Source organism: Lissotriton vulgaris, chromosome 4_1 (assembly GCF_964263255.1).
Source record: "Lissotriton vulgaris chromosome 4_1, aLisVul1.2, whole genome shotgun sequence".
NCBI lineage: Eukaryota > Metazoa > Chordata > Amphibia > Caudata > Salamandridae > Lissotriton > Lissotriton vulgaris.
The window spans coordinates 1739973595-1739999928 of NC_141691.1; the positions used below are offsets into that span (position 1 = coordinate 1739973595).

Here is a 26334-nt window from a genome sequence, read left to right on the forward strand (position 1 = left end):
GCTATTTGACTATGGTTCCAGCAAGTTCTCAGGGTCAAGGTGGTGATTGAGGAAAAATGTGCAATCAAGATTTCTGAATGAATATACAAATATCAGCAGGTGCAAATTATTACTGAGTGTTGTTACAAATCTTAAAGAAAATATATGAGTCAGCGTGTCATTTGCCGGAGCCGCTCCAGACACTTGGCACATTATGAACAATACTTGGACTCGGAGGCACTTTGTGAAGCGGGGTATTCTCAATAATCCCCGGCGTGGCGCGCAGGCTTCTTTCTGTAAGATCTTAAGAGTTTACTTTCTCGTTGCTCAAATGGGTGCAAAACTAATTTCTGATATGTATATGTTGCTGTCGTCTTACGAGAAAAACGCCAGTCACTCATAATTACTGAACTTATTAAAATGTCACGCACATAGCAATCTGAAACCTTGGCAGCTATGGGCAGGCTCGAGCTGACGACTACGAGAGGCCTCATGTGACATAGAGCTGTGCTGTGCATATACGGTCACTGGTAGGTAACTTAACACTGGCCATATATGCACAGCACAGCTCTGTATGTTACACACTGTATGGTAATGCGGTCGGATTGGAATCACTCAGGCCTGGTCCCTCGGTCCAGACCACCACCACCACTGCGCGACTCCCCGCCCCGCCCGCCAACTTCAGTGTTTGTGATAGTGAATACATTAAAGACAGTCAATGAGTGATTAGTAATGAATCTAATGATGATTAAAAGTTATTGTCGGTACAGGGGCCAGGGCGGAAAAAATACACTTACTCACTCATGGACCACGGTCACGGGTCGGGCCGGCTCCTGCTGTTGGTGGCACTGGCAGAAACAGGAGGACAGGAGGGCTACTTCCAGGGGAGGGCGGGCAGCGGCCTAGCCACCACAGTACAATAAATAAATTATGGTGGCCGCTCCGGTCCTCTCCTGGCTGGCTCTCGTCACTCGTCGTGCTGATGATGGCTGCAACCTGTAGGAAACACTGACTGTGCGCAGTTTTCATTGCCCACTATGCAATGCGCATGCGGGAACATCAGTTGCACCCTAGGCGGCGGCGCGCAGACGCGCTGGAGGAGGTAGGGCATGACTGCGCGTTGCGCACAGGCACCTCCCTCCTCCCTCCTGAAACACTTCCGCTTTTTTTTAGGTTGCACTTCAGTGTGCAAACACACTGCCGGTCAATCAGGCTGGTTGTTGCTGCTGCAGTATGGGCGGAGCGGCAGGCCTGCTGAACTTGGAGACGGAGTCTAAGACTGAGTGAGTAGTAGACTAGAGTCTCACTCAATCTCAGACAGGACGAAACACACGCACCTGTGTGACACAGACACACACTGACGCTGTGACGGTCGGGTCGGACCGAAAATCGGCCCTCACTCACAAAACCGGCCCCCTGATCCAAAACCGGCCCCCACCCCCCTCCAGCCTACCGGGGGATTGCCCGGTGCCCGAAAGCACCAGTCCGGCCCTGCAAACATGCCAGGCCCCAACATCTCGATGCTGTTAGCAATAGTCTCCTCATGGCGACGGGCCCACTGCCTCTTCGGGGTGGATCCTCTTCTATACTAACACACACCATTATGGGGTAACTCTGGCCTTCACATAGGTGGTGAGAAGTTGAGCTGGGAGGTGTGCGGGCAACCACAACTTCCAACAAGTGCTAGATTAGGGTGACCTTACATCCTTCGCAGTATTCACTCAACAGCTTCCCAAGAGTTCTTGGTAGTATTGGCAGCTAAAGCAATGCCTCACCTGTTGCCTGTGCGCACGCTTCTAGGTCCTCTACCCCTCTCCTGTAGTCTCCTACCTCAGGGCGGGCATCGCTTCCGCTGGGTGATGTCTTGCTTCTATAGCCTCTTGAGCCGCCAACTCTTCTCTCTGCCCCTCCTGAATAACCTCAGTGGCAAATGGCAAACCAGACTTCAGACAGAATATTAGGCGGATATTTTGGAGGTACTGGACCATGCAGCCTGAAAAGCGCGGTTTAAGTTTTGTCTCTTTAAGTCATTACATGACTGGTTGTGAACTCCAGGAAAACTACAGGCAGCAGGACTCTTACCTCATGCAAATTTCTGGTGCTGTGCCCATGCTCAATGTGACCCGATTCATATCCTCTGTGATTTCTCCACAGTCCGACCTCTTAGGGAGGTGGTTGGTGCCACGCTGAGAGAGACCCTACCTGTCACAACTCCCTTATCCCATCCCCTGATCCTCCTACATGACCTCACAGCCTCCTCGGACCCCTCCTGCCTTCAGGGCCATCTATTGCATACGGAGCTCGCCACTGCAAAGATCAGTATTCTCTGTCACTGGCGGTCACCTACCCCCCCTCCCATGACGAATGGCTCTCAACGATGTACCAGATGACCTCCTATGAGCAGGTCATCTACAATTTGCAGGACTAGGAAGACCTTCCTCCTTACCAGGGCACCTTTTCTCCAGGATGATTCCCTCTAGCTCCTAGTTGAGAGAGCCCTTGACTCCCTATGAGGAGGCCCGATGTTATACTACGCTGCCTCTGCCCTTGGGACCCTGCCATGGTCATGGCCCTTGAGGGTGCTCACTCACTCCCCACTTCCCACTCTCCACTTTTGCTTTTCCACCACCAGCTCTCCCTCTGCCTCTCATTTCTTTATTCACTTCCCTATTCTTCCCTCTTATCCCACCCTTTCCCCTCCCACCCAGGGCGTGTATGTGAGTGTGGGCTCCCTGTTTGCTTTTCTCTCTCTCCGTCTTCTGTCATATCCTGTTTTTCTTACAGCTCCTCTTACCTCATCAACCGTCATGTGCACAGATGGTGACCCATGCGTTCTACTTGGTACCGTCCTTCCTTGACCTCCAAGGCCCCTGATTTGTGAGACCATCATAGGCTATGCATCTGGTGCTATGTTTAATTTTACATTGTGGGCCTTGCACTGTCTGATTGCTTCATGTATCAAGCCTTATGTTCCTTGCCTCGTTCCCTTATCCCTTTTTTATTTTGATATTTAAATAAAGAATTGTGAAATAGATATATGTTCCATTTTGCGCTTGATATTCATCTTGGTTTTGCACCTTCGAGAACACCCTGGGTGCCCAATCATGTGACTCCCATTTCTTTTAATGCAATGATTCCCATCTTATTCCTTGCTATTTCCCTTCCCATGATGTGAGCTGTAAGCAACGGTACAAAGAGCAGAGGGGATGAACACTGGAAATCCAAAATCCTGGTCATTCGGAGAAGCCAATTGATAATGTTAATGTACAGAGCTTCAAACCTTTAGTTCTGCCATTTTGAAGCAGTGTAAATAAGTGGTGTTACTATTATCCAAATTAATGTTGCCTAATGCCTAATGTACTGACCTTGGAAAGAAAGGACCAAAAAGTTAAAAACGCCATTTGGTCATGCTAGACTGGGTCAGAGTCAAAAGTTAAAACTGACTGCGATGGAGCGCAGTTCTGATGCAGGGACCACATCTGGTCCGGTGTGAAGTTCAGTCTCTGACTTTTACTTGGAGAAAAATGCTTACTGACAGGGTTGTCAGCAGGTTGGGCTGCAAGCTGGATCCAAAGAACAGTTTGTCAACAGCAGGCTGTAGAAGTCCTAGTCCAGGTTCGGAACTTGGCAGAAAACATGGGGTAGTTGTTGTCGACATGAAGAGCTCTGTGCAGCTAAAATCCGGATCCTGCATCTGGGCAGTCTCAGTAGCAGCAGAATACAGTTTCCGCGTTGGCCTTGGTGAAATCTATTTACGCTCATAAGGAGACTCGGGTTGGTTGTTGGTGACATGAGGAGCTCTGTGTGTGACATCCGGACAAATGAATTTGAGCGACGATTCTTCGACAGCGGCTGAGGTTTCAGCAGTATCCCAATATGAACCTCTTGTTCTTCTTACAGGAAGTTGGAACCAAGTTCTCAGAGTCCAGTTCTTGCAGATTTGAGGTTGGAGGAGTACACTCCTAACACAAGTCTAGAGTCTCAGACCTTTTGGGGGTTAGGACTCAATTCTCAGAAGTCGCCAGCAGGGTCCAGAGCAAATCCAGTTGGAACTGGTCAGCTGGGCTCAGCAGATACTTGGGCTTCTTGCAGCTTTTGCATTCCTGGAGCTTAACAGGAGGCTAGCTAACTAGCCCCTGGAGTCCACTCTTCTGTCCTAGGTCAAATGGAAGCAGGTTTAGCCCTTGGGGTTTCTCTCCACAAGTTACAGCAAGTGCAGTCCTCTTTCTGAAATCAGGGTTTAGTAGATGCAGTCCTTCTTCTATCTAAATCAGGACTAGCAGTGTTCTGAAGAAGGTATCCAGGGATGCCACCTTTATGCCTGGCACTATCTTTTGGGTGTGGGAAACTCCCTGTCAAATAGGGAAAACGTTCCCTGGAGCAACCCTACCCACTTTGCCATCATTTACTGAGGGGTTGGCCCTAAAATTACCCCTGTGCCCTTCTCTGTCAAATTCCAAGATGGCAGAACATTTCTCCCACTGGTCAGAGCTCTGGGCACACTCCTGAGGTGTGTCTATTGAAATGCTGAATCCCTCAGCAAACAAGTTCTGGAATATGTTTTCCCCCCACTGGGATTGGTGCCACTCTAACTACTTGGACAATGACAGGGGCAGGTCTAGGTGTGAGTTACATCTACTTGTGACCGCGGATGACTCTTTGAAGCTTATGCAGTTGGTGGACGCCTCCTATAAGTAGGAAGTCACACCTCCTCCCAGCCAAGGCCCTTTTTCTCCCTTTCATGGGAACCATTCACATTTCCCAGCAGGCAGTCAGGTGACAGCTGGAGAATAACTCTGAAAAGCCTAGAGCCTTTAAGCAGGAAAAAAACAATTTGCCAAGTCTCTGAGTCTTGCCCACAGGGCCATGTATGGGAGAGGCCCTGCTCTCCTCCAAAAGTTGATCACTCACTATTCACCCCACCGGCACCTTAGATCTAGCTCAAAATTTCTGATGAAAGCGGCCACAATTAAAAGAACCAGATGGGGAAGAATATCTTTCACACATCTGGTTCCCCCACACTGGAACAGCCTAGATCCAGAGATTCGACTCGTTAAAAACGAATTGTCTTTTTAAAAAAAGTGTTGACTCCCCTCACCTCTGTCTTCCAGCGCTGAGATGCCCAAGGCTAGTCATGCGCTTTACAAATCCCATAACCATAAACATAAACCATCAGATTAGATTTTAAATTTCTATAAATCTGAATCGTTGAACCATGGTTTTAGCTATTCCCAAACTGAAGGTATAAGGTGTTCTAATGTAACCCAGTGCTTTTCTATAGGGGAGACAGTCTTGCCACAGCGAAAAACGACTGTGGACACTTTTTACTACCAGGACATGTAAAATTTAAGAACCCATGTCCTACTCTTTAAATATTATGCAGCCTGCCATATGGAAATGTAGGGCTGTTCTATAGGGTGACATATCTATGAAAAAGGAAGGTTTAGGGCTGACAAAAGGGTTATTTTGCCAGGTCAAATTGGCAGTTTTAAAACTGCCTTGCTGGACTGCAGTAGTAGGCCTATAGTCATGTTTTCACTTGCCACTTGAGAGGAGGAAGAATAAGTCCTGCTATCCACTAGTGACATTTATCTTACAGGCCCTGGGTATACAGAGTACCATCCTTTAGGAGGAACATATAAGTAAGTTAAATATTCTAATCAGGTATTAGCCAATTCTACCTGTTTTAGGGGCCAGAACACCCACACAGGGTGCCAAATGGCAGCACTACAGTGTTCAAAGTCTTTGCATCAGCAAGAAATCTAGCTAAAAATGTGGGGGGTGGGGTGACCACACAAAAAAGGATATTTTCCTACAAGTAGACATGATGGTTTCTGTGGCATAGTGTAATAATAAAAAACCTTGCACTTTATGTTTTGCACTTTAGAATTTGCACTGTTAATGAGAAGAAGATGGTTGAAGAGGAAGGGGAAGGGCCAAGCAGAACTGGGAGGAGTGAGGGCAAAGGTGTGGACAGAACAGGTTGGCAATAATAACTGTGGGCGTGATCCACAAAGCATTCTACGCACCAAACTTAAAGATATCTGTGCAAAATGCCAGTTTGCCAATACAAAATCTCAATTCTGAGTCTATGCTTGTAAGGAGTCAGATTCTGGACATTCCTGAGTGGGCCAGTCTGCAGAAGTAAAAGACACAATTTTGTAGGTATTTGTATACCTCTTGTTGGTAGTTGCCTCCATGTAAACTTTCTCAGTAGCAAGCCAGTAGTAAGTGCGAGAATGAGGAGAAGAGCCTGCCATAAATAATGGGGTTGGCATGAAAAGGGGGCAAATTATTTTTGCAGAAAAGACCTTTGACTCAGTCAAGTGGGTCTTTCATGGTGGCTGCACTTCATAAAATTGGCCTGGGTCCTAGCTTTAGGTCATGGATTACTTTGATGTACACACATCCCAGGGTAAGGGTTCAGCTGAACAGTGTATTGCCCTCGACATTTGCATTGGAAAGAAGAACCAATCAGGGCTGTTCTTTGTACCATCTGCTTTTTGAGCTAATGGTGGAACGCCTACCTAATTGGTCATGTAGAGATGGCCTGGTTCAGGTCCTACACTTGGATCGAGGCAGTGTCACTTTATGATAATGATCTGCTTCTTCATGCGTTTGACCCAGACTCTACGACTAGCAAACTATTTAAGATTTTCAACACCTATGGAAGGCTTTCTGGATTTTAAATTAGCTGGTCCACTCAGTCTTCTTCCCACTTACGGGTGTAAATCCCATATGGAATGATGTATGCCCTTTTTAGGTCAGTTCCAGGGTTTTCAGCCACCTTGGTATATATATTGCGAGTAAAAACTTATTTGAAGAAAATCTGTACACAGTGTTGAATCGTTTTGAGGAGGATGCAACATATTGGAGGACGACTCATATATCTGTTCTTGGAAAAGCTATTTAAATGTAAAATTAATTTTTTACCCAGGCTTATCTATATTGTCCAGAAACAAGATATTAAGGGTTCTGTTGTGGGATAGAGGCAGTTCAATGATAGTGCTGTATATTCTACGTAGAGGAGTATATAATGGGGGATATCACTCCTAGGTTTAATTAAATATAAAAAAGTCACAATATATAGTCTTGAACACTGGGCATTTCAATTACAAAATAAGCCTTCTCTAAATTTGAATAGACCTGCAATGTGTTTGGAGAGAAACCTTAAATTAATATATCGATGATGGGCTCCCAAACATCTAATGAACCCTAAAGAAAATGTTGCCCTGCTCATATGGAACAGTGCGGGAAGAGACGTGGGATGTGAGAATGTTGTGACAATGGAGACATCCAAGTGGTTATCTTTGATCTAGGCGACCCTAAGAAATCTAAAGTGATTCTGAAGCTGGGATAGGTTTGACAACCCAATGATATGTGATGCATGCCTTCAGAAAAGATACCTACTGAATGATACCCAGGAATTTATATGCCTGGAGTTAAAACATGCAGTGCACAGGTAAGACTCAATGATATGCAATCATCAGGGCACATCGCCACTGGGACATTAGATCACTCTGGAACAGCTTGGTTAGAAAGGGGTTTCCTGTATTTATTAAACATTGATGAACATGGCAATAGATAAGGTGGAAGCCTGCAGGACAGGGAGGGGCCCCCAAAGCGCTACACTCATAGTGGGGAACGGCTACCGCCTTCACCAGGAGCTAAGCAGCACGAGCACGGTGGAGGCAGCATACCATGTAATAATCAGTAGCAGTGAACAGGGCCTTTTTAGCCTGTGCAGTACATATGTGGTTAGTACATGTACTGGGTGTATGTATGCCTGAGAGGTATACATTACATGAGAGATTTACTGCTGTACACTGCGTTCACGGGGACAGCATGTGCTTGATGTATGTGTGCCTTTTTGAAGTACATTGTGTGCCTGCACACCCTGGTTTTAGACAGAAAACTGTCAGTACTGAACAGTGTGTAAAGACTGATGGTGTGTGTTGAATGCATGAGTGCATGTAAAGGTACAGTGCGTGGGCGAGCAGTGCTGGGCTGAAAGTGTGCTGTGAAAGTACATTGAATGAACGTGCCTGCAATGGTACATTATATGGAGGGAACTGTGTGTTGCTGCCGATCCACATAGAAGCCCGCGTTAGAACTTAGGAGGCTTAGGAGGCTTATCTAGCCCCTCGCCAAGCCTGGAGAACCTGTTTCTACTATCCGAAACGCTCCGCCATTTAAAGCCCAAAATTATCTGCGCGCACGTCAATATCAAAGGATGGCGTTGTTCCGACACGTGAGCCTGTTTTCGTTCTCCGACACGCCTCTCCATTTAAAACGCCCTAAATAATCTGCGCACACACCGAAATTTCAGGACGGCGTGGCTACGGCTGGTCCCATTACAATACCTTCTGCAATCATATAATACTCAGGTTACCTGCAGCATTTTGATTTATACATTTCGACCCGGTTTTAATACGTCTGCTGTATCTTCAATTAACCTCATATAACCGCAAGGTCGCCTATACAGCTTTAGTGTCACCGCTATATCCTGTTGGTTGTCACTTTCCCGATCCTTATCCTATGTTCGACATAATTTTTATCACATCCTACATTGGTCCATACATTTCCACCAGAGATGATACTTTCCTGATGAAGACACTTCTGTGTCGAAACGCGTCGCTGAAAACCATCTCCTCTCAACATTGATTTGTACCATATGAATTGTTGATTACATTGTTTTATTCTCATGTACAAAGAAATTCTTAATTTTTACCTAACAAAATATATACACCCTGAATCTTTTTATCATTATGATATTTAATACATTTGATTCTATTTGTAATTTCTAGTGCATATTTGTCTCTTTTAGTTGCACACATTGCCGCCTCTTTCGCTTTGCCTGGGCTTGTTATTTGTCATAATTTGTTTTACCCTGACCCAGGAATTTGATCCATTACCAGCGGGTCCCTGTTACTTGCAAGGTAAAGACAGAAAACTGTCATTACTGAACAGTGTGCCAAGACTGATGGTGTGTGTTGAATGCAAGAGTGCATGTAAAGGTACAGTGCGTAGGCGAGCAGTGCTGGGCTGAAAATGTGCTGTGAAAGTACATTGAATGAATGTGCCTGCAATGGTACATTATATGGAGGGCACTGTGTGCCATTTTGGGAACCCCAGGCCTGCCTGATATATACACAAGGAGGAGAGGAATCCCCCCAGGCAGGTTTGTGTATTGCTGCAAGACCTTTGCCTGTTACTAGGACTGGGAACCAATGCCTGCTAGTCTCCCTCCTGGGTAATTGAGCATCAGCCAGGGAAACTAAAGCCACCTGCCCTTGAGCCTGGAGCACCAGCTCCTGCCTGCTTGCCACAATCCATGTGACCTGTGAGGAAGAAGAGAGCATTGGAGGGATTGAGGTCCAGTGAGGAGCCCTACCATGAGAACTCTCTGTGTGAGGTATGCGGATTCAGCTGTGAACCCATCGGGTCATAGCCCGTGTGCAAGACTGTGGTGACCCTGCATGCCAGGAGAGGGCCACCATTTCTGAACCAAGTATCAAGCACTGTGTGGAGGGCACCAAGCCCACACTGCCTTCTAGTGGTGACCCCATATGGCAGAGGGGGCCACTGGAGAAGTTGTGTGACAAACCTGCCAGGCCTCCTGAACGGCTGACCGGTGACCTCAAATGCCAGGAGGGTCCGTTGTTGTGTGGGCAATCGCAACTGAAGAGTCTACGCTGCACTTAGAAGGTACAGTGCCAACCCCATATCACAAGAGTTGCTGCCCGGACCAAATCATCAAAAACTTCAGGCAGTCGCCCAGGACTGGAGTGAAGTTGTGACCAGCTGGTCTAGCCATACCAAATGATCTTCCCTGACTGATCCCCATTGACCAAGAGGGAGCTGCAGGACTCCAGTCAGGAGCCAAAGGACAGAATTCCCCCCGCTGTCGAAGAATTTACTTACTGCATCACTGAGAGCTGGAAGCTGCTCCAATCGCTGGGGAGAGCAGCTGCGCCACTCCGGAGAGTGAGCCAGCACCTGCTGACTTTGCAGCGTGTACCACAAGCAGTCTGACTTCCCTCAGCAGGATCAGACCTTGTGAGTGTTTCGCTGAGGGCCCCTGCTGTAACGCTGAATGCTTCCGTGCTGAAGAAGTGGGTTAGGACTTGAACTAGTGCCGTTGGGGCCCCAGGGGAGTCACTGCTAAAGGTGCTGTGGCACCATGGACACTTTTGCCTGAAATCCTGAAGAGTCAAAAGAGAACTCCTTAGTATGGCCTACTAGTTTGCATTCCCTGATGTACCCCCAAGTGAATGGGGAGTAACCCTGAATGTGTGACAGAAAGGAAAGTAGGACAGGGATTCGTCTGACTCCTACTAGAGCCCAACCGCAAGGGGGATTGTGTTATTGCATTTGACTGTCATATCTCTTTGCAGGTGTAGAGTTAGAAATAAAAAACAACTTTTTCTTATAAAAGCAAGAATTTGGCTGGATATTGATTTATTGTTCGTACTGTTTGCAATTTGAGTTATGAGTCTTGTTCACCACTGTATCTGCATCAACCTCTTTCCAAGGGACCCTTGGCTGCTTGACCACAGCTACCACTGAGAGTCAAGTGCAGAAGAGGTACTTGGCCTAGTTGAGTGGGACTATAGTAGGTTGGATCCCAGAACATATGGGGGAAAAAGCCTCAACTACCACAGTTGGGCCCAGGAACCCATGCGTGCCCCTTGGACCTCTGAAGGGAGTCTGACACCTTCCATATATATGAATACCAAGGTATGACATTCATTTCAGCAGTCATAGAGTTCAGACTTGTGTTATGCACACAATGTGAACAGCCACGTGCCCTGTCAAGTATACCTTCAAGTACAAAATAAATTCAATCAATGGCGGGGTACATAATTAAGAAATTTCACCTTAAGAATCAAAATTAATTGTAACATAGATTTACAATGCAGAATACTATGACCAAGTCACAGAAGAATTTGTCTACTTTGAAAGAGGTTTCTGATTATTTGCATACAGAATTTGTAGCGATGCAGTGATATTGATCTGGTGAGCGACTGAACTGAAACTTGTGGCCCGGAGCAAGCGACTTATGATTGCACACCACGTGTTCTCTAAGACTTAAAAAATAAAATTTGATTTGTAGGTCTTAAGCTGAAGTTTTTTTATTTTATGCCCCTCAGTTGGTTGAAAATATTTATTTGGGGGTCTGCTAAAACCAGGATACATTTTTAATTCCCCCTTAACCAGGCCGAGAAATATAGGTTCTCAATTGTTTATACAATGTTGTCACATGATCCATCAATCATCCAGCAAGTATTCAGAAGAGTGAAGCAGGCTCGTGGATATACAAGACACAACAAACTGGCGTAATAAATGTTGTTGACACACTACAATGCAATGCACAACTCATACATTGATTAATGTATTATCAGTAGAAGCTTAAGTGTAGTAAAGATAAATGAGTTATACCATATAGCAAGTATACAGACATTATATAATGATAAATATTCTCTTCAACAGGCATAATAATCTACGCCATTGGGGTCGGTAAGGCTATTGAGGAGGAGCTGCGAGAAATAGCATCCATGCCGGAAAACCGACATCTCTTCTACGCAGAGGACTTCAGCTCTATGGGTGCAATAACCGAGAAGCTGAAAGCCAGCATCTGTGAAGGTACTAGCACCAGCTAAGCCATGATGTTTCATCATCTCCTTCCTTGCAACAGACATTCCAGTTGATTCCTACAAAACTCTTTGTGAAAATGTTATTTTTGGCATTGAGTGAATTATTTTTATTTAGTTTAGAAAGCTTTATTGAAGTAATAAACAAAGTAAAACATCAATACAGATTATATGATGAGAGGTGTCAGTTCTCAAATAAAAAATTAACAAGGTAAAAGCCTAAAAAGAATCACACCTCAGCTGGAAATAAAAACTATACAAAGTCAAATGCATTTTTAGATTTTAAGAGAAAAGAGAAAGAGAGAGGGAGAGAGGGAAGAAGAGAGAGAGAAAGGAGGAGAAGAGAGAAAAAACAAAAGGAAGGGTCATATAAAGAAGGAAAGAGGAAAAGTGACGGTGAAACTCTACTGAGAATAAAAAGCCAATAAAAATGCATATATAAACATTAACTGTTTGACCTAGAGAGAAAAGAAGTTAAAGGCAACCATAGCAAGTCCTTTTTGATCAACAAAGCAGTAGAATTAGCAAAAGCACGATCAAGTCTGTGGTGATGGCAGAGTAAATTCCAGCAGGCTTGGAAAGAGATTTTTGAAGTGTCTTTCCAGTTGGTAGTAATAATCTGAAGAGTAATGGCAAAAAATAAGTCAATGAATTTACCCCCCATAACTTGAACATTCCAAACAGAAGAACAACTACCCAAAAAACATGTGAAATATCAAAAGTAACATTAATAGATAAAATATCATTCAGTTTTGAACAAACTTGAGACCAAAAAGCTTTAACTAAAGGGCAAAGGAAAAACATATGAAGGAAATGGTTATTATTTTGAAGACAGGACCAGCACTTCAGGGAATCTAGTGATCTAAACTTATACATATCACAGGGGGTGAGAAAAAGTCTGTTGTAAAAATAATATAAGGTCTGCGTAGTGCTAGCAGAACGTGAGGAGGTGTGAATTTGTGTCCAAATGTTATCCTACATGCATAAGGGGATTGTTAGGGCCAGATCTTTTTCCCATACAAGCTCTATTTTGGACTTGGTCCTAACCTGGAGAGGGCGGGAGAGTATGTTATAAATGGTAGCAGCTTTAAATTGAGTGGAGAAATCAATAGAGGGAGAGAGAGTTTGATCAGGTGTGATCGTGGGGGATTCCTGAAGGGAAAGGCGAATGAGAGAGTCTTTGAGTAGAGGATAATGAGGGGCATGAAAAGAAGAAATGTTGTACGAGGTTTGGAGATCTGAATAATCCATAAAAGAACCATCTTTCATTAAATGATGAGGTGTAATAATACCTTTGTCAATCCACACTTTATAAAATAAGGACAGTTTATTAATCTTAATGTGTTTATGATACCAAATTGGAATGCGTAAAAAGGGATCAGTAGGAGGTAAGTGAGAGTGCAGCAGAGAGGTAGTGATTGCTTTGGAATGGGTAAAAATGGGAGATGAGAAACGTTGAGGTGGCTGGGACAAACAAATAGCAGAAAGAAAAGAAAAAGGAGAGTACTGAGCTTGTTCCAACGAGCTCCATACAGTTAAAGGAGGATCCGAAGTTTCGGATAAAGAAGTCCAAATTTGTTTTAGAGTGAAAGCAGAGTGATAACGGCGAATATTAGGAAAATTGACACCACCCAATTCTTTAGAAAACTGAAGACGAGCCAAAGAAATCCTGGGTTTGCGATTGTTCCAAAGAAACTTGGAAAGAGAACTATTAATAACACGGAAAAGGAGGAAGCATGGAGGAGTAAAAATTAATAATAGGAAGGAGCATCATCTTGATGGTAGCTAATCTACCCCACCATGAGAGGAAAAGAGGAGACCAACCATCAGTCAGAGCGGACAATTTCATAAGGATGTCATAAAGATTAATTGTATTTGTTTCCTTGATGGTATTAGCATAGAGGATACCAAGACATTTGATATGTTTAGAGTTCCATTCAAAACCTGTAGTAGAGAACATAGAAGGAAGACAGAATTTATTGAGAGGTAGGAACTCAGATTTATCTACGTTAAGTATATATACAGAAACATTAGATTATTCCTGTGAATGTGAAAAAAAGGCTGGCAAGGAAGTAGATAAGTTAGAGATGTACAAAAGAATATCATCTGCATAAGCAGTAAATTTAATGTCGAGTAACTTGAATTGAAAACCTGAATAGTGGAGGGAGCGTCTGATTGATTCTTGAAAGGGTTCCAATGCAAGGACAAAAGGAAGGGGGGAAAGGGGGCAACCCTGTCTAGTCCCACTGAGAAGAGGGAAATAATTGGACTGATGACCATTTACCCAAACAGAAGTAGTAGGAGCTGAGTAGAGGATTTGAATGTATTGGAGGATAGGAGGGCCAAAACCATGCCATTTAAGAGCGCCAAAGCCAAATTCCCAATTGACCCTATCGAACGCTTTCTCAGCATCTAATGTTATGGCGGCTAAAGGAAAATCTAATTTAGAGGCCAGATGGAGGATGTTAAGAAAGGCGCGTGAATTATCTGTAATGGAACGACCTTTGACAAATCTGGATTGGTATATATTAAAAAGATCGGGGATAACTTTATTAATACACATGGCAAGTAATTTTGCAAAGATTTTACAATCTGTGTTAATCAAAGAGATGGGCCTATAATTTTTGAAAAGGGATGGATCTTTATCTTTTTTAGGTATCAGGCAAAGCATAGCCTGAGTAAAAGTACCAAGTGCTGTACCGGTACTAAGAAAGTGATTAATAAAAGATAGAGATGAGGGGTCAGAAGTGATTTAAATTGGAGAAAGAATCGAACGGAGAGAGCATCCGGACCTGGGGTTTTATCTTTGGGCAGAATGGAAATGGCATCAGTAATTTCTTGTTCAGATATGGGGGAATTCTAGGAAGAAAGATCAACTTGATTTTCGGGAGACTTAGGAATTTGTTGAAAATAAGAATCAATAAGGTCAGGAGACGGAGAAGATTCTGGGGTATACAAAGAGGAGTAGAAATCGGTAAAGCAATCAAGAATTTTAGAATCTGAGAGATGCAAAACTCCAGAAGTGTCCTTAATAGCAACAATTTTAGTTTTTTGCTTTTAAATTTTGAGGCAATTGGCGAGAGATCTACCAGCTTTATTCCGCCCACCATACATTTTTGCATTGAATTTAAGAAGATTGTTGCAGGTCGAATCTAAAGATTGCTTGATGTATTGCATTTTTGCTTTAATAAGTTTGGATAATGTATCCGGACAATTAGCAGAGAAATATTGATGTTCCAACAATTTAATTTGTTTACGAAGTGAAGTAGAATCCGAGAAAACCTTCTTCTTTTTACGGGAGACAAAATCAATAACAAAACCTCTGGCAGAAGCCTTAAAGGCTTCCCAAATTAAGTGAAATTGAGAGACAGAAGAGATATTATGGAGAAAGAATTCTTGAGCAAAGAGTGAAAACTTTTCCAAGAATTGAGAATCTAAGAGAAGAGAATTGTTAAAGCGCCAACGCCTAGATGAAGGCACAGGAGAAGGATGGTCTAAGTCCAAAATGATGGGGAAATGGTCAGAAATAAGAATGGAGCCAATCTCAATACTATTCATGAATTGTAGAGTATGTTGAGTGAGGAAAATATAACCTATCTGGAAATGGGATCTGTGGGCGGGAGAAAAAAATAATACTCTATAACATCCGCATGGGAAGTTCTCCATGCATCCACTAAACCTCTTGTAATGATTGCTTTATGAAAGGATTTCTGCATCTTCTTAGGGACATATTTGGCTTGAGATTTTTGATCCATAAAAGGATCCATTAGTTGGTTGCAGTCTCCACCTAAAATCAAATTGTCAGTAGCGTGTGAGGAGAGAAAAATGGAAAACTCAGACCAAAAGGTTGAATCAATATCGGTAGGGCCATATACATTACAAAAAGAAAAAGGAGAGTTATTAACTGTTACATCTAACAAAAGCCATTTATTATTGGTGTCTTTGAATTCATTTTGTAATTGAACAGTCAATGACTTATGGAATAGAATAACTACACTATTCATATTACTATCAGCTGGAGAGCAGAACATTTCACCCACCCAGTGTTTACGTAGTGAAGCCAAATCTTGTAACCTGAGGTGGGATTCTTGTAGCAAAGCAATATGACATTTCAATTTAGCAAGGTGAGACAACACTCTGTTTCTTAACAGGATTACGCATACCTTTTACATTCCATGAAATGATGTGGAGATTTGTCATAGATAAGGTGCATAGAAAGATATACAATTCCTAAGTGAAAAGGGTGGAGGAAAGATGTATATTAAAGTATTGGGAAACCAAAGAGGATGCCAGTGTAAAAAAAGGAAGGGAATGAAGAAAGAGAATAGCCAAAGGAAAAAAGAGAATATAAAATGGAAAGGTCCAACAAAAGAAGTGAGTAAAATTGAGAGTAAAAAATTGCCATCATAAAAGTGTCAAATGGTAAGAAGAGAACACTATGCCAAAAAAGACCAAGAGAGAAAAAAAAGAAAAAAGAAACAGATAGAATAGGTGACTGTGAAAGAAAAAACAGACATTCGCCAAAGGAGAGAAGGAGAGAGAGGAAAGAAAAAAATGAGACAGATAGAAGGCGCTGCAGAGGAACAGAGGTTGAAAGGAATAAGAAAAGACTATAAAAATGGAAAATAAGAAAGCCGTTGCCAGAAAAGGAGGATAAAGGGGAAAAAGGGGGAAAAGAAGGGGAAAAAACCCCAAAAAGAATCCAAGGAAGAGGATGGCGGAAAGCCAAGTGGCTTTAGCCATAAAAGACAGTTCAACAAAAAACATTGATGTGAGAGGGGGGCAGCGAAGAACAAGAATAACCACACGAGAAGAGACACCGAGAGATAGACAGTTTACAATAAAAATAGGAAAGACAGAATGAGAAGGAAGTCTGAAGACTAAAGGTAACCAAATATAACAAAATGAAGGGAACTTACCAACAGTTAGGGAAAACAGCAGCGGATTTGGATAAAACAATACAAACATCAGGCAACACGGATGGAAAGTGTACACAGAGTGACAGCAAAGGGAAGACCTAAGAAACTTGGGAAGAATAAACAAAAAACAAAAGAGACAAATAATTTTTAACATAACAGTTAAGGCTTGCTTAATTCCATAAGTTCTCCTTTGTGAGTATGAATGAATTTGCGGCGGTCAGCGGGATCTTCGAAGCTGAAGGTTCTGTCTTTATAAGTTACTTTAAAGAAGCAGAGATTAATTAATCCGTAGCGTGCATTCATGGATCTCAACTCAGGTCTTAAGTCTAGGAATTCTTTTCTCCGAGTAGCAGTTGGCTTGGAGACATCTTGGGTGAAGAAAACTTTATGACCGGACCAAAGCATTTGTTTATGTTGTTTAGCTGCATTGAAAATCATCATAAGATCTGAATAAAGGAGAAAATAAGCAATTATACCTCTGGACTTGGAAGTTGAAGATGTGGTTTTTGGCCCCAGGCGATGAGCTCTTTGTATATTGAAGTCTATGGGCTTAGAAAAGCCAACAATTTGAAGAACTTGGTTTTTCAGAAAATTAATCATATCAGACTCTTCAGAACCTTCCGGAATACCATAAATGCGGAGGTTATTACGCCTGTTGCGATTTTCCAAATCCTCTGTGACCTTTTTAAGTTGACTAGCTTCTTTTGTAAGGGTATCAACTTTTGCAACAACATCCTGGGCATCACTAACCTTCTGCTCCAGATCAGTAAGTCTTGCATTAAGACTAGACCACTTGTCATCCAACCTCTGGAGAGTAGCTGCAGTATCAGTCATGAAGGGACGAATAAGGCGCAATTCCTACATGATGTCCTCCACCGTGAGAGGAAGCTGCAATTTCGATGGGGAAGGTGGGTCTTTCTTGACGCGTTTACCAGAAGACGCCGTTGACTCCTTACGCCCTCCAGAAGAAGACCCATGAGGTTTATTAGAATGTGAGGAATCCATGTTGGAGGTTAAACCTCAGGAACGTTATAATCCAAAACAGAAGTGAAGGCATTGGAAGAAACAACGCTGATATTTGAAAGGAGGCGTTGAAAAAAGATTGAATTAGGTCAGCAGTCTAATTAACCAAAGGCTAGCAAGTGGTCAAATCAATGCAGCAATAAAAAACAAAGTAATATGGGACACAGAAATAGCTCACTGAGAGAACAGGAAAATATCTGTGAAAACCATTGCAAGAAATAGTATTATCCTGAAAGACAATAGTGCTAATTGCGAAAAAGAAAGGACTACTGTATGAGAAGAAAGGCACTCACACCGCCTTCCTTTATACATAGTTATGGGTAGGTATTGTCAGTACTTGTGGCTATCCCATTGAGGTAAATGAAAAGTGGAGATCAAAACACCAACATAGCAGGGTTCCAAAAGGAAAGAAGGGGAAAAAAACAGTTTCCTCGATGGATAGGCTAATTGCAATCATTAGGGTTCATAAGACGGGGCGTGGCTTGGGGGCTGATGGGGGAAGCCGTCTGAACGACGAGCTCCGCGGCTAAGCCCACAATTATCCTGCTAAATTAAGTTATCGAGCCCCCAACGCTACCGAAAACTGGGGGAACAGAGCACGCCCGCCTGAGCAGCAAATGAAAGCTGGAGCAGGCAAAATAGTGATTCTCGAATGATATTTGGAGGGCGGCGGAGAACGAAGACGAGCACAAGATGGCGGCTACAGATTGAAATCGAAACTCCGGGGAGCGGAGTTTGCAGTGGCGGCCGCTTCCCAGTCCCGGCGCGGGCACGGAGCGGAGATTGAGCAAATCGCGGCGGTGACCTGGGAGCCCCCGACAGCTTGGGGGAGACGGAGGAGAGGAGTAGAGTGACCCTCCATGGTGGGCGACCGGAGATCGGGCCGACGATCGCCTGAGGTGCGGCTGTGAGCCTGGCGAAGCTGCGGTGGAGGAGATTGCGACACCGTCGGACGCAGAGTGCATCTCCCACCGGGACCTGAAAACGGGGCCGGTCACCCAGGCCGAGTGGGGGACCCAGACTAGTGCCGGTGAGCGGGGAGTAGCAAAGCCCGAGTCTGCGGGCTGTGGAGGCGGGCGCGGGATCCCGAGACTACCGCAAGTAGTGACCCGGGAAAAAGAGACAAACCAAGCGCAAATGGTGGTCCGGTGAGCCCCAGGGGGAGATTCCTAGGGAGTTGCGGCTGGAGGAGAAACGCTGTTGCCCAAATCACGGGCGATTCGCGAGGGCCGTGAGGAGGGCCTCGGACCCGGAATCGGATGGAGCGGCGGAAGGCCCAAAGCGGCGATACAGCAGTGAGAGTAGCTCCCCAGGAGAGGGGCGCTGGAGGCAGTGGAGGCTGCTTGCCCTGGGAATCGGGGGCTGAGGTGCCCAGAACGGCAGACTGAACGATCCTACTTGGGAGGAAACAAGGAAGCGGCTTGACCCGGTTTGACCCGGGAGACATGGAACCCTGATCATTGGCTCTGACAAATGGATCCCGGAGGAAGAAACATCTCTGAGGCGATTATAGGCCGACAGGACCCGAATGTGTGGTTGGACTGGGAGGGCAATCGAGGCTCTGGAGGCGAAGGGCTATGCGGGGTTGTAGCAGGTTGTAGCGCACACACGCCGGAGACTGGCGCCAGCACAGCGGGGGGAGAGCTACGCAGCAGATCCTCATCCTCAGAGTGAGTTAGGAGGGAGCGCTCATGGACAACCTCATAGCTTTGAACAGGCCGCGAGGGGTGGCTGGAACTATTGCTGACGCCCCCCACCATGGGGAAACTGAAGGGGAAGAAAGACGGAGCTCAACCGTTGTCCGACAGCGAATCCCCTGGACGGACGGAACAAGATGGGCCTGGAGCGCCGCAGGACCTCAACCTGCAACTTCAACTCGACAAAATCCTATCGCGATAGCAGACACCCGCACTGCTCTTCAACAAGACATAGCGCAGGTCGCCACAGGTTTGGGACTGCTGCGGGCGGACCATGCCAAATTGGTAGACAGAGTGAAATCAGTGGAGGGAGAGATTCAGGTAGTTGAGCCGGCGCAGAAGGATCTGAAGTCCGTGGTGTCTAATGCTTTGGATCGTATTGGGGTGCTGGAAAGGCGGGCCGAGGATGCCGAAGGTAGGAACCGATGGAACAACAATCGCATCGTGGGTCTTCCGGAAAAAGCAGAGGGTCCGGACATGGTACAATACCTCGAGACCTGGCTGAAGACAGTAGTAGCGCCGGAGGGTCTATCTTCTTTTTACACCCTAAAACGAGCGCACAGAGTACTGGCCAGCCCACCTCCACAGGGACGACCCCCACGGCCGATGGTGGCCCGACTGCTGCACTTCCGGGACAGGGACATGCTGCTCCAGAAGGCTTGCACGGATGGACCTTATCATGTCGGGAATAGTAAGGTCAACCTATGTCCGGACTATACCTTTGATACCCAGCGAGGTCGGTCATCCTTCCTGGCCATCAAGCGAGAACTGAGAGAAGAGGCTGCGAATAATAGTGGATGGCAAAACATGTTTCCATGACACTCCAGATGATGCATGTGCTTGGCTGGAATCTTACAGAGCTGGGAAAGATGGCCAAGACCAAAGGATGCGAAACGTCCCTGAAGGATTGCCACAGCGAAAATCGCAGAGACTTCGGCAGAGACGGCGAGGTTTGAAGAGACCCTCGGTGCTACAAGCGGAGGCGGAGCGGCGAGGGGTGCTGGAGGAGATATCAGCGATGTCGGGTGAGCGGGAGACAAGCAGCCTGATTCATGTAGCTAAAAGCGCTCGCAAAATGGCCAGATTCTGAGAATCTGGCCCTTTGCGAGTGCGATTTTTGCATTTGGTATTCATGATCCCAAATGCAAAAATCGCTATTAAAGAATTAGCAAACATGCGAGGATTAGCATTTAAGGAATCTCTATTAGAGATTCCTTAAATGCTATTCATGACACATTACAAAATTGCGATTTTGCAAATTTGGGCCGCTATTTACCGAGAGGTCAGACCTCTCGGTAAATAGCAAAAACTTAGAAAAATGCTTTTAAAAGCATTTTTCTAAGTTGCATGTTGCACACACACATGTCCTTTGGACATGTGTGTGCGCATCACCTGTTACAATTTGCATTTAAGGGGTGCTACAGGGTGTCCTTTGGACACCACTGGCACCCTTAAAATCGCTATCTGATTTGCGAGTAGCAAATTGCTACTCGCAAATAAGGGATACTCCCCATTCATTCCTATGGGCCTTTTGGCCCATAGGAATGAATGGGGAGTTATTCCTTTTTTTGCGAGTAGCAAATTGCTACTCGCAAATAGAGAACATGTAGGAATCGCTATTTATTTAGCAATTCCTACATGAATGCCGTTTTGCGTGTCCTCAATAGCGAGTCGCTATGATTCGCTATTAGGGCCACGCAAAACGGCCCGTACATGAATCAGGCTGAAGATCCCCTGGAGGGACTGATTCGGAGAAGGACAAGGAACAATCAGACACGGAAACCTCCAAAGTAGATAGTGTATGACTGCCGGAGATCACTCCAGCGACAGCGGATGGGATACTGCACGAAGGTCGAAGGTTAAAGTAACTGGAGTGGAGAACAGGTTATGGCGGGGAGAAGATGAGGAATCTAAGGGACATGGATCAGGAAAGCCCATGGGAATTGAGGCGGATATGGGAGGTGGCGGGAATATTATTCTCAAAAGGATCTGTGTTTCAGGTGTACTAGTTTCTAAAATGCTCTAGGGAGGGGTCTGATGGCGATCGGGGGGTGGGGTTAATTGAGGTTCTTCGTTATTTGGGGCTTATTTGGGGCGGACGAGGTACAAAAGTTGGGCGGTGGCCCGTCAGCACAAAGTCCCCCTCATTGCCCATAAGGCATTCCCTCAGCGACTGCTGGCGGGGTTAGACGTGTGTTAGCTATTTCAATGGTTTGGATGGGTACTAGCTGTTTGGTTCTAGGACCTGTTCTTGGGGGGGGACATGTTGATTTGTTGGGAGGGGACTTGGGTTTGGGGGCTCACCGGTGCGGTTTCTGGAGTACAAGTTGAGATGCAGACAATACCTGTTAACGATGGGGGATACAGCTGATTTACGATGCATCACCTGGAATGTGAGGGGGCTCCACACGATGACAAGGCGCCACAAAATTCACACATATCTAGTTCGCAGAGGTATCCACATAGCATTACTCCAGGAAACTCATCTCACTAGGGCAGAGGGGGTAGCTCTGCAGAGACGGTGGAGAGGGCAATTATTTAACACTACATACTGAGCATTTGCACGAAGGGCACTGATATGGATTAGGGCTGGAGTTCCTTTCCAGGTAAAAATAGAACCAGAAGGCAGGTTTGTGGCCATAGAAGGCAGACTCCGCGGTAGGGACATAGCGCTCTGTAGCATTTGTGCACCTAATGTTGAGCAATCGCATTTTTGGGAGCGATTGTCGGGATCGTTAGCTCATTATTTAGCGGGTTCGGTGGTGATGGGGGGATTTTAATTCTGTGACAGATATATCGTTGGATAGGCACATCCTCCACTAGCAGATTTCCCGGTACACAGATTGACTAAAAGCAGGCTGGAATGGCAGAGCAGGTGGAACCTGGTGGACGTGTGGCGCATGCATCACCCACTAGACCGGGACTATTCATACTTTTCGGGGATGCATGACCTGCATGTCCGTTTGGACACAGTGTTGTGCTCGCCATTAGTGGTGCCCATCGTAGTACACACAGAGTACCTTACGAGGACGATCTCGGACCACAATCCACTGTTATTCACTATGCATTGGATGACCGGGGTGTCGACCATCCCCACTTGGAGACTACTGCCTGAGACACTGGAGGACCCGATATTTCAGAGGGAGGTGAGTAAAGGATAACCCACTATTTTACTGAGAATGCTGGATTGGCCTCCACGAGAGCGGTAGAATGGGACGCTTTTAAGGTAGTCATCAGGGGGATCTGCATTGGGAAACATGTAGGGGTGCGAAAGATGCTGATGCAAGATGTAACCCGAGCTGAAGGCAGGCTGCGCAGGGCAGAACTAGCAAGGTCTGGCCACCCTGAAACTCAAGCGGAGATTATGGCAGCGAAGGAAGAGGTGGCAGTGGAAATGTAGAAATTGCTCTGTTTTGATTACAAAACTTATACTGCGAGGACACACGCGGAAGGGGACAAGCCGGAAACAATGCTGGCTTGGCTGGCCAATCCAGCGAAGAGAGGCTTCCCCATATTGGCCCTAGAGGATAGAGATGGATTGGAGGTTTACACCCAAAACGAGATTTTACACTGTTTTTTGCAGTATTACGAGGACCTGTACGAAAGCTCATTAGTGGCGGAAGACCTTGAAATTGACTCGTACCTGGGTGGGGTAACACTTCCACATTTGGAGGAAAAACAGGCGAAATGTCTGGGCCAGGACATAGAGGTAGGGGAAGTCAGGAGTGCTATCAAGCACATGGCCCGAAATAAAACACCAGGAGTAGACGGCCTGCCAATAGAGTTCTACGGGAAGTATGTGGACGTACTGGCGCCAAGGCTCGTAGAAGTATACAGGGAAGCGAAAGAGTTGGGTTGACTGCCTTCCTCCATGAGCGAGGCGTTGGTGATCCCGCTTCAGAAGCCTGGTCGAGATGGGAAAAACACGGCCTCTTACCGACGCTATCAATGTTGACCACTGATTATAAGATATTGAGCAGAATTTTGGCGACCCGCCTTTTAAAGCATATGACTGCGCTAATCCAAGAAGACCAAGCAGGGTTTATCCCAACTAGGAACACATCCACAAATGTTAGGAGATTGGTGCGGATAATTGAGGAAAAACAACCGAGGGCGCAACACCCAATGGTGTTATCTGTCGACATCGAGAAAGCCTTTGATAGCTTAGAATGGCTATATTTATGCAAGACGATGGAACATTTTGGCCTGGGGACTGACTTTGTGATGTGGACGAAAGTATTGTACACATCTGCTGTGGCCAGGGTGCGAGTGGGGTCGTTGATCTCACCTCAATACCCAGTAGCACGAGGAACGAGGCTGGGGTGCTCGCTTTCCCCCTTGTTGTTCGCCCTAGCTATGGAGCCGTTGGCAGCAAGAGCCAGATTGGCCGAGAACTATGACAGCTTATGGTACAGGGGAGACCAGCAGTATATCTCATTTTATGCCGATGACTTGTTGCTTTTTCTCGAGAATGCAGGGAGGGCACTGGAAGGAGCAGCGAATTTGCTTTCGGAGTTCGGAGACATATCAGGGCTACAAGTGAATTGGACAAAAACATGCCTATTTCCAATGAAGCAGGGAGAGATCCAGCCCATTACACATAGAGAAGTACGGTAGGAACCGTCTTGTTTAGTGTACCTAGGAGTGCATGTCTACCACGGAGCCTCTGATATGCTGGAGGGAAATGTGGGAAGGTGCGTGAGAGCACTAAAGGGCAGCATTACCTTCTGGGCTGCTCTCCTGCTGTCGGTGACAGGCCGAATAGCCCTTTTGAAGATGATAGCGCTTCCTCGGCTACTTTACTTTTTTAGAACGTTGCCACTATGGATCCCATGTTCGGTGTTTAAAACACTAAAATCACTCGTAGTGGGGTTCCTGTGGGATTCTGGTAGACGGAGAGTGGCACAGGCAACGTTAATTAGACCTAAGGCGGAGGGGGGACTAGCAGTCCCTGATTTCGAGCTGTACTATCTGGCGGCCCAATTACAAATATTGACGCAGGCTGTGGCGCGGGAGTTTAGAGGGCCCGAACAGCAGAGAGGTAGAGGGATCCCAAGCCACATCCTGTCTTTCATAGTTATGCAACAAAGGCTGGACCTTAAAGATCTTTCTATGGAAGAAAAAACATTGAGACTGTGCTGGAATAGATCCCAGCGCAGAGCGGGAGTTTTGCACCCCTATGCGCCAGAAATCCCACTGGGGATGGTAACAACGCTGCCGCATGGCGGCGATTGGACACCATTACAAGACTGGTAGACTGCAGGGATCCATGTAATTGGAGATATGTGCGAGGATGGAGTATTATTACCCTATCGGGTCCTATAGGAACGATATAACCTACTTAGGGGAGGATTTCTTATACATACAGCACTGACAAGGGCAATACAGTCGCACTGGCGAGAAGGACTGGCGGAACCTAAGACAACAATGGTATGCCAATACACCATGATGGCAGCTTTGACCTTTAAGGCGGTCACCTGCCTCTACACCAGAATGATAAATGAAGGGCTAGCCCCACTAGATACCCTGAGAGAAAAATAGGAAGTAGACATAGGGAAACTTATTCCTGAGGCGGCATGGGCACAGATATTGCGTAGAGCGTGGAAGAGCACGAGGAATGCGAGATTCCAGCTGGTGCATTTCTATATACTTCATAGGGCATATTTAACACCAGGGATATCAGGAAATATTTTAGGGTAGAAGAGGCAGCGTGCCCTCTCGATGTGCGAGGACAGGAGTAGAACTGGAGCACATGATATGGCCCTGCCCCGGGATTGGAAACTATTGGGAAGAGGTGGGTGATATTTTGAATACCACCACGGAGCGGCAACTGAAGTTTGGCATGGCCACAAGCGTTTTGCACTGGTTCCCTCACACATCTAAAACCAAGGTAACTAGTAAGTTCGTGGACATGGGGTTAATATTAGCAAAAAGAGAAATAACAAGGCATTGGAAGGCGAGAGAGGGACCTAGTAGCAAGAGATGGCAGGCGGAGTTTTTAAAGTGGGCGAGTAGCGAGAGTACAATTAGGTACCAGCAAGCAAGACGGCTTAATAACGAAAAAGCAATAGAGGCAGCGACAGCATGGGAAGCACTGCTACAGGCACTACAGGACTATCAGAGGGATGAAGAGCAGGATGTGGATTAACAAAGTAGTGGGGGTCGCCCGAGCGAGTACAGGTATCTAGAGAGGTATGGTCAGTTATAACTGATATGTAGCACAAGATGAACGTGGCAGTGAGGAGGAACGCACCGGTGAGGGGGAGGGGGGTGTACTGACGGCTGGGGGTATTTTGTAGTAAGTATGACTGGCAGTTTCAAGTCATTGATAAATTGTTTCCAGAATATGCTATCATAGCCGGGTTGTTTAATAGAAGTGTAAGGGCACGGGGTAGACTATTGCAGGGACTAGCCCACATTGCTGGATGTTATTTACTGTATGATGACTACATAAAACTAATAAAATGTGTTTTTAAAAAAACAATTAGGGTTCATAAGACGACATTTCAGCAGTGAAAAAAAAAACGCTGCGTGTAAGAGCAGACAAAATGGCGGCCGAAAATGGTAAGAAGCAAGTTTGAGGGATAAAATGTCCAAAAGACCATATTTCGGTCCACAAACTTGCCAAGTTGTGCCAGGTGATGTCAGCCGAGCAGTCCCGTTGTTGCCAGGCAGCAGCGCTGCCGAGAAGAGGTTCCTTTTTTTACGAGCAGAGCTTGACGGGTCGGAGCACTTCAGGTAGCGGCCATCTTGGATCGTTGCGCGCTCCTCGCATTGAGCGAATTATAAACTACAGGGGATTGCAGACTGCATGTAGCGGGATAAACCAAGGCTTCTTTCACAAAAGAAAAGAGATGGGAACCACTCTTTTTAACTCTGCTACTATACCAGGCATCCCATAATGAAATGTTGGCAAGGAATAGCACCATTCATTAATTTTAAGTCTAGTTCTGGAAATATTTATCACCTTACCAAATGTCAGTAGGATCCTGCCAATATTTCCAGTTCACTTCAGGCTCTTTGTGGCCATCTCTACTATCCGTTCCTTAATCTCAAAAGAGA

The 26334-nt window shown here is 45.6% G+C and overlaps 1 protein-coding gene across 2 annotated transcripts in view; it reads left to right on the plus strand.

The window, feature by feature from the left end:
- MATN2 (matrilin 2) overlaps window positions 1–26334 on the plus strand; it is a 565117-nt gene that overhangs the window by 516549 nt on the left and 22234 nt on the right. For both annotated transcript variants that reach the window (XM_086966035.1, XM_086966037.1), the window contains one exon: window positions 11473–11625. In XM_086966035.1, coding sequence (XP_086822161.1) covers window positions 11473–11625 — 153 coding nt within the window. The remainder of the gene's footprint in view (window positions 1–11472; window positions 11626–26334) is intronic.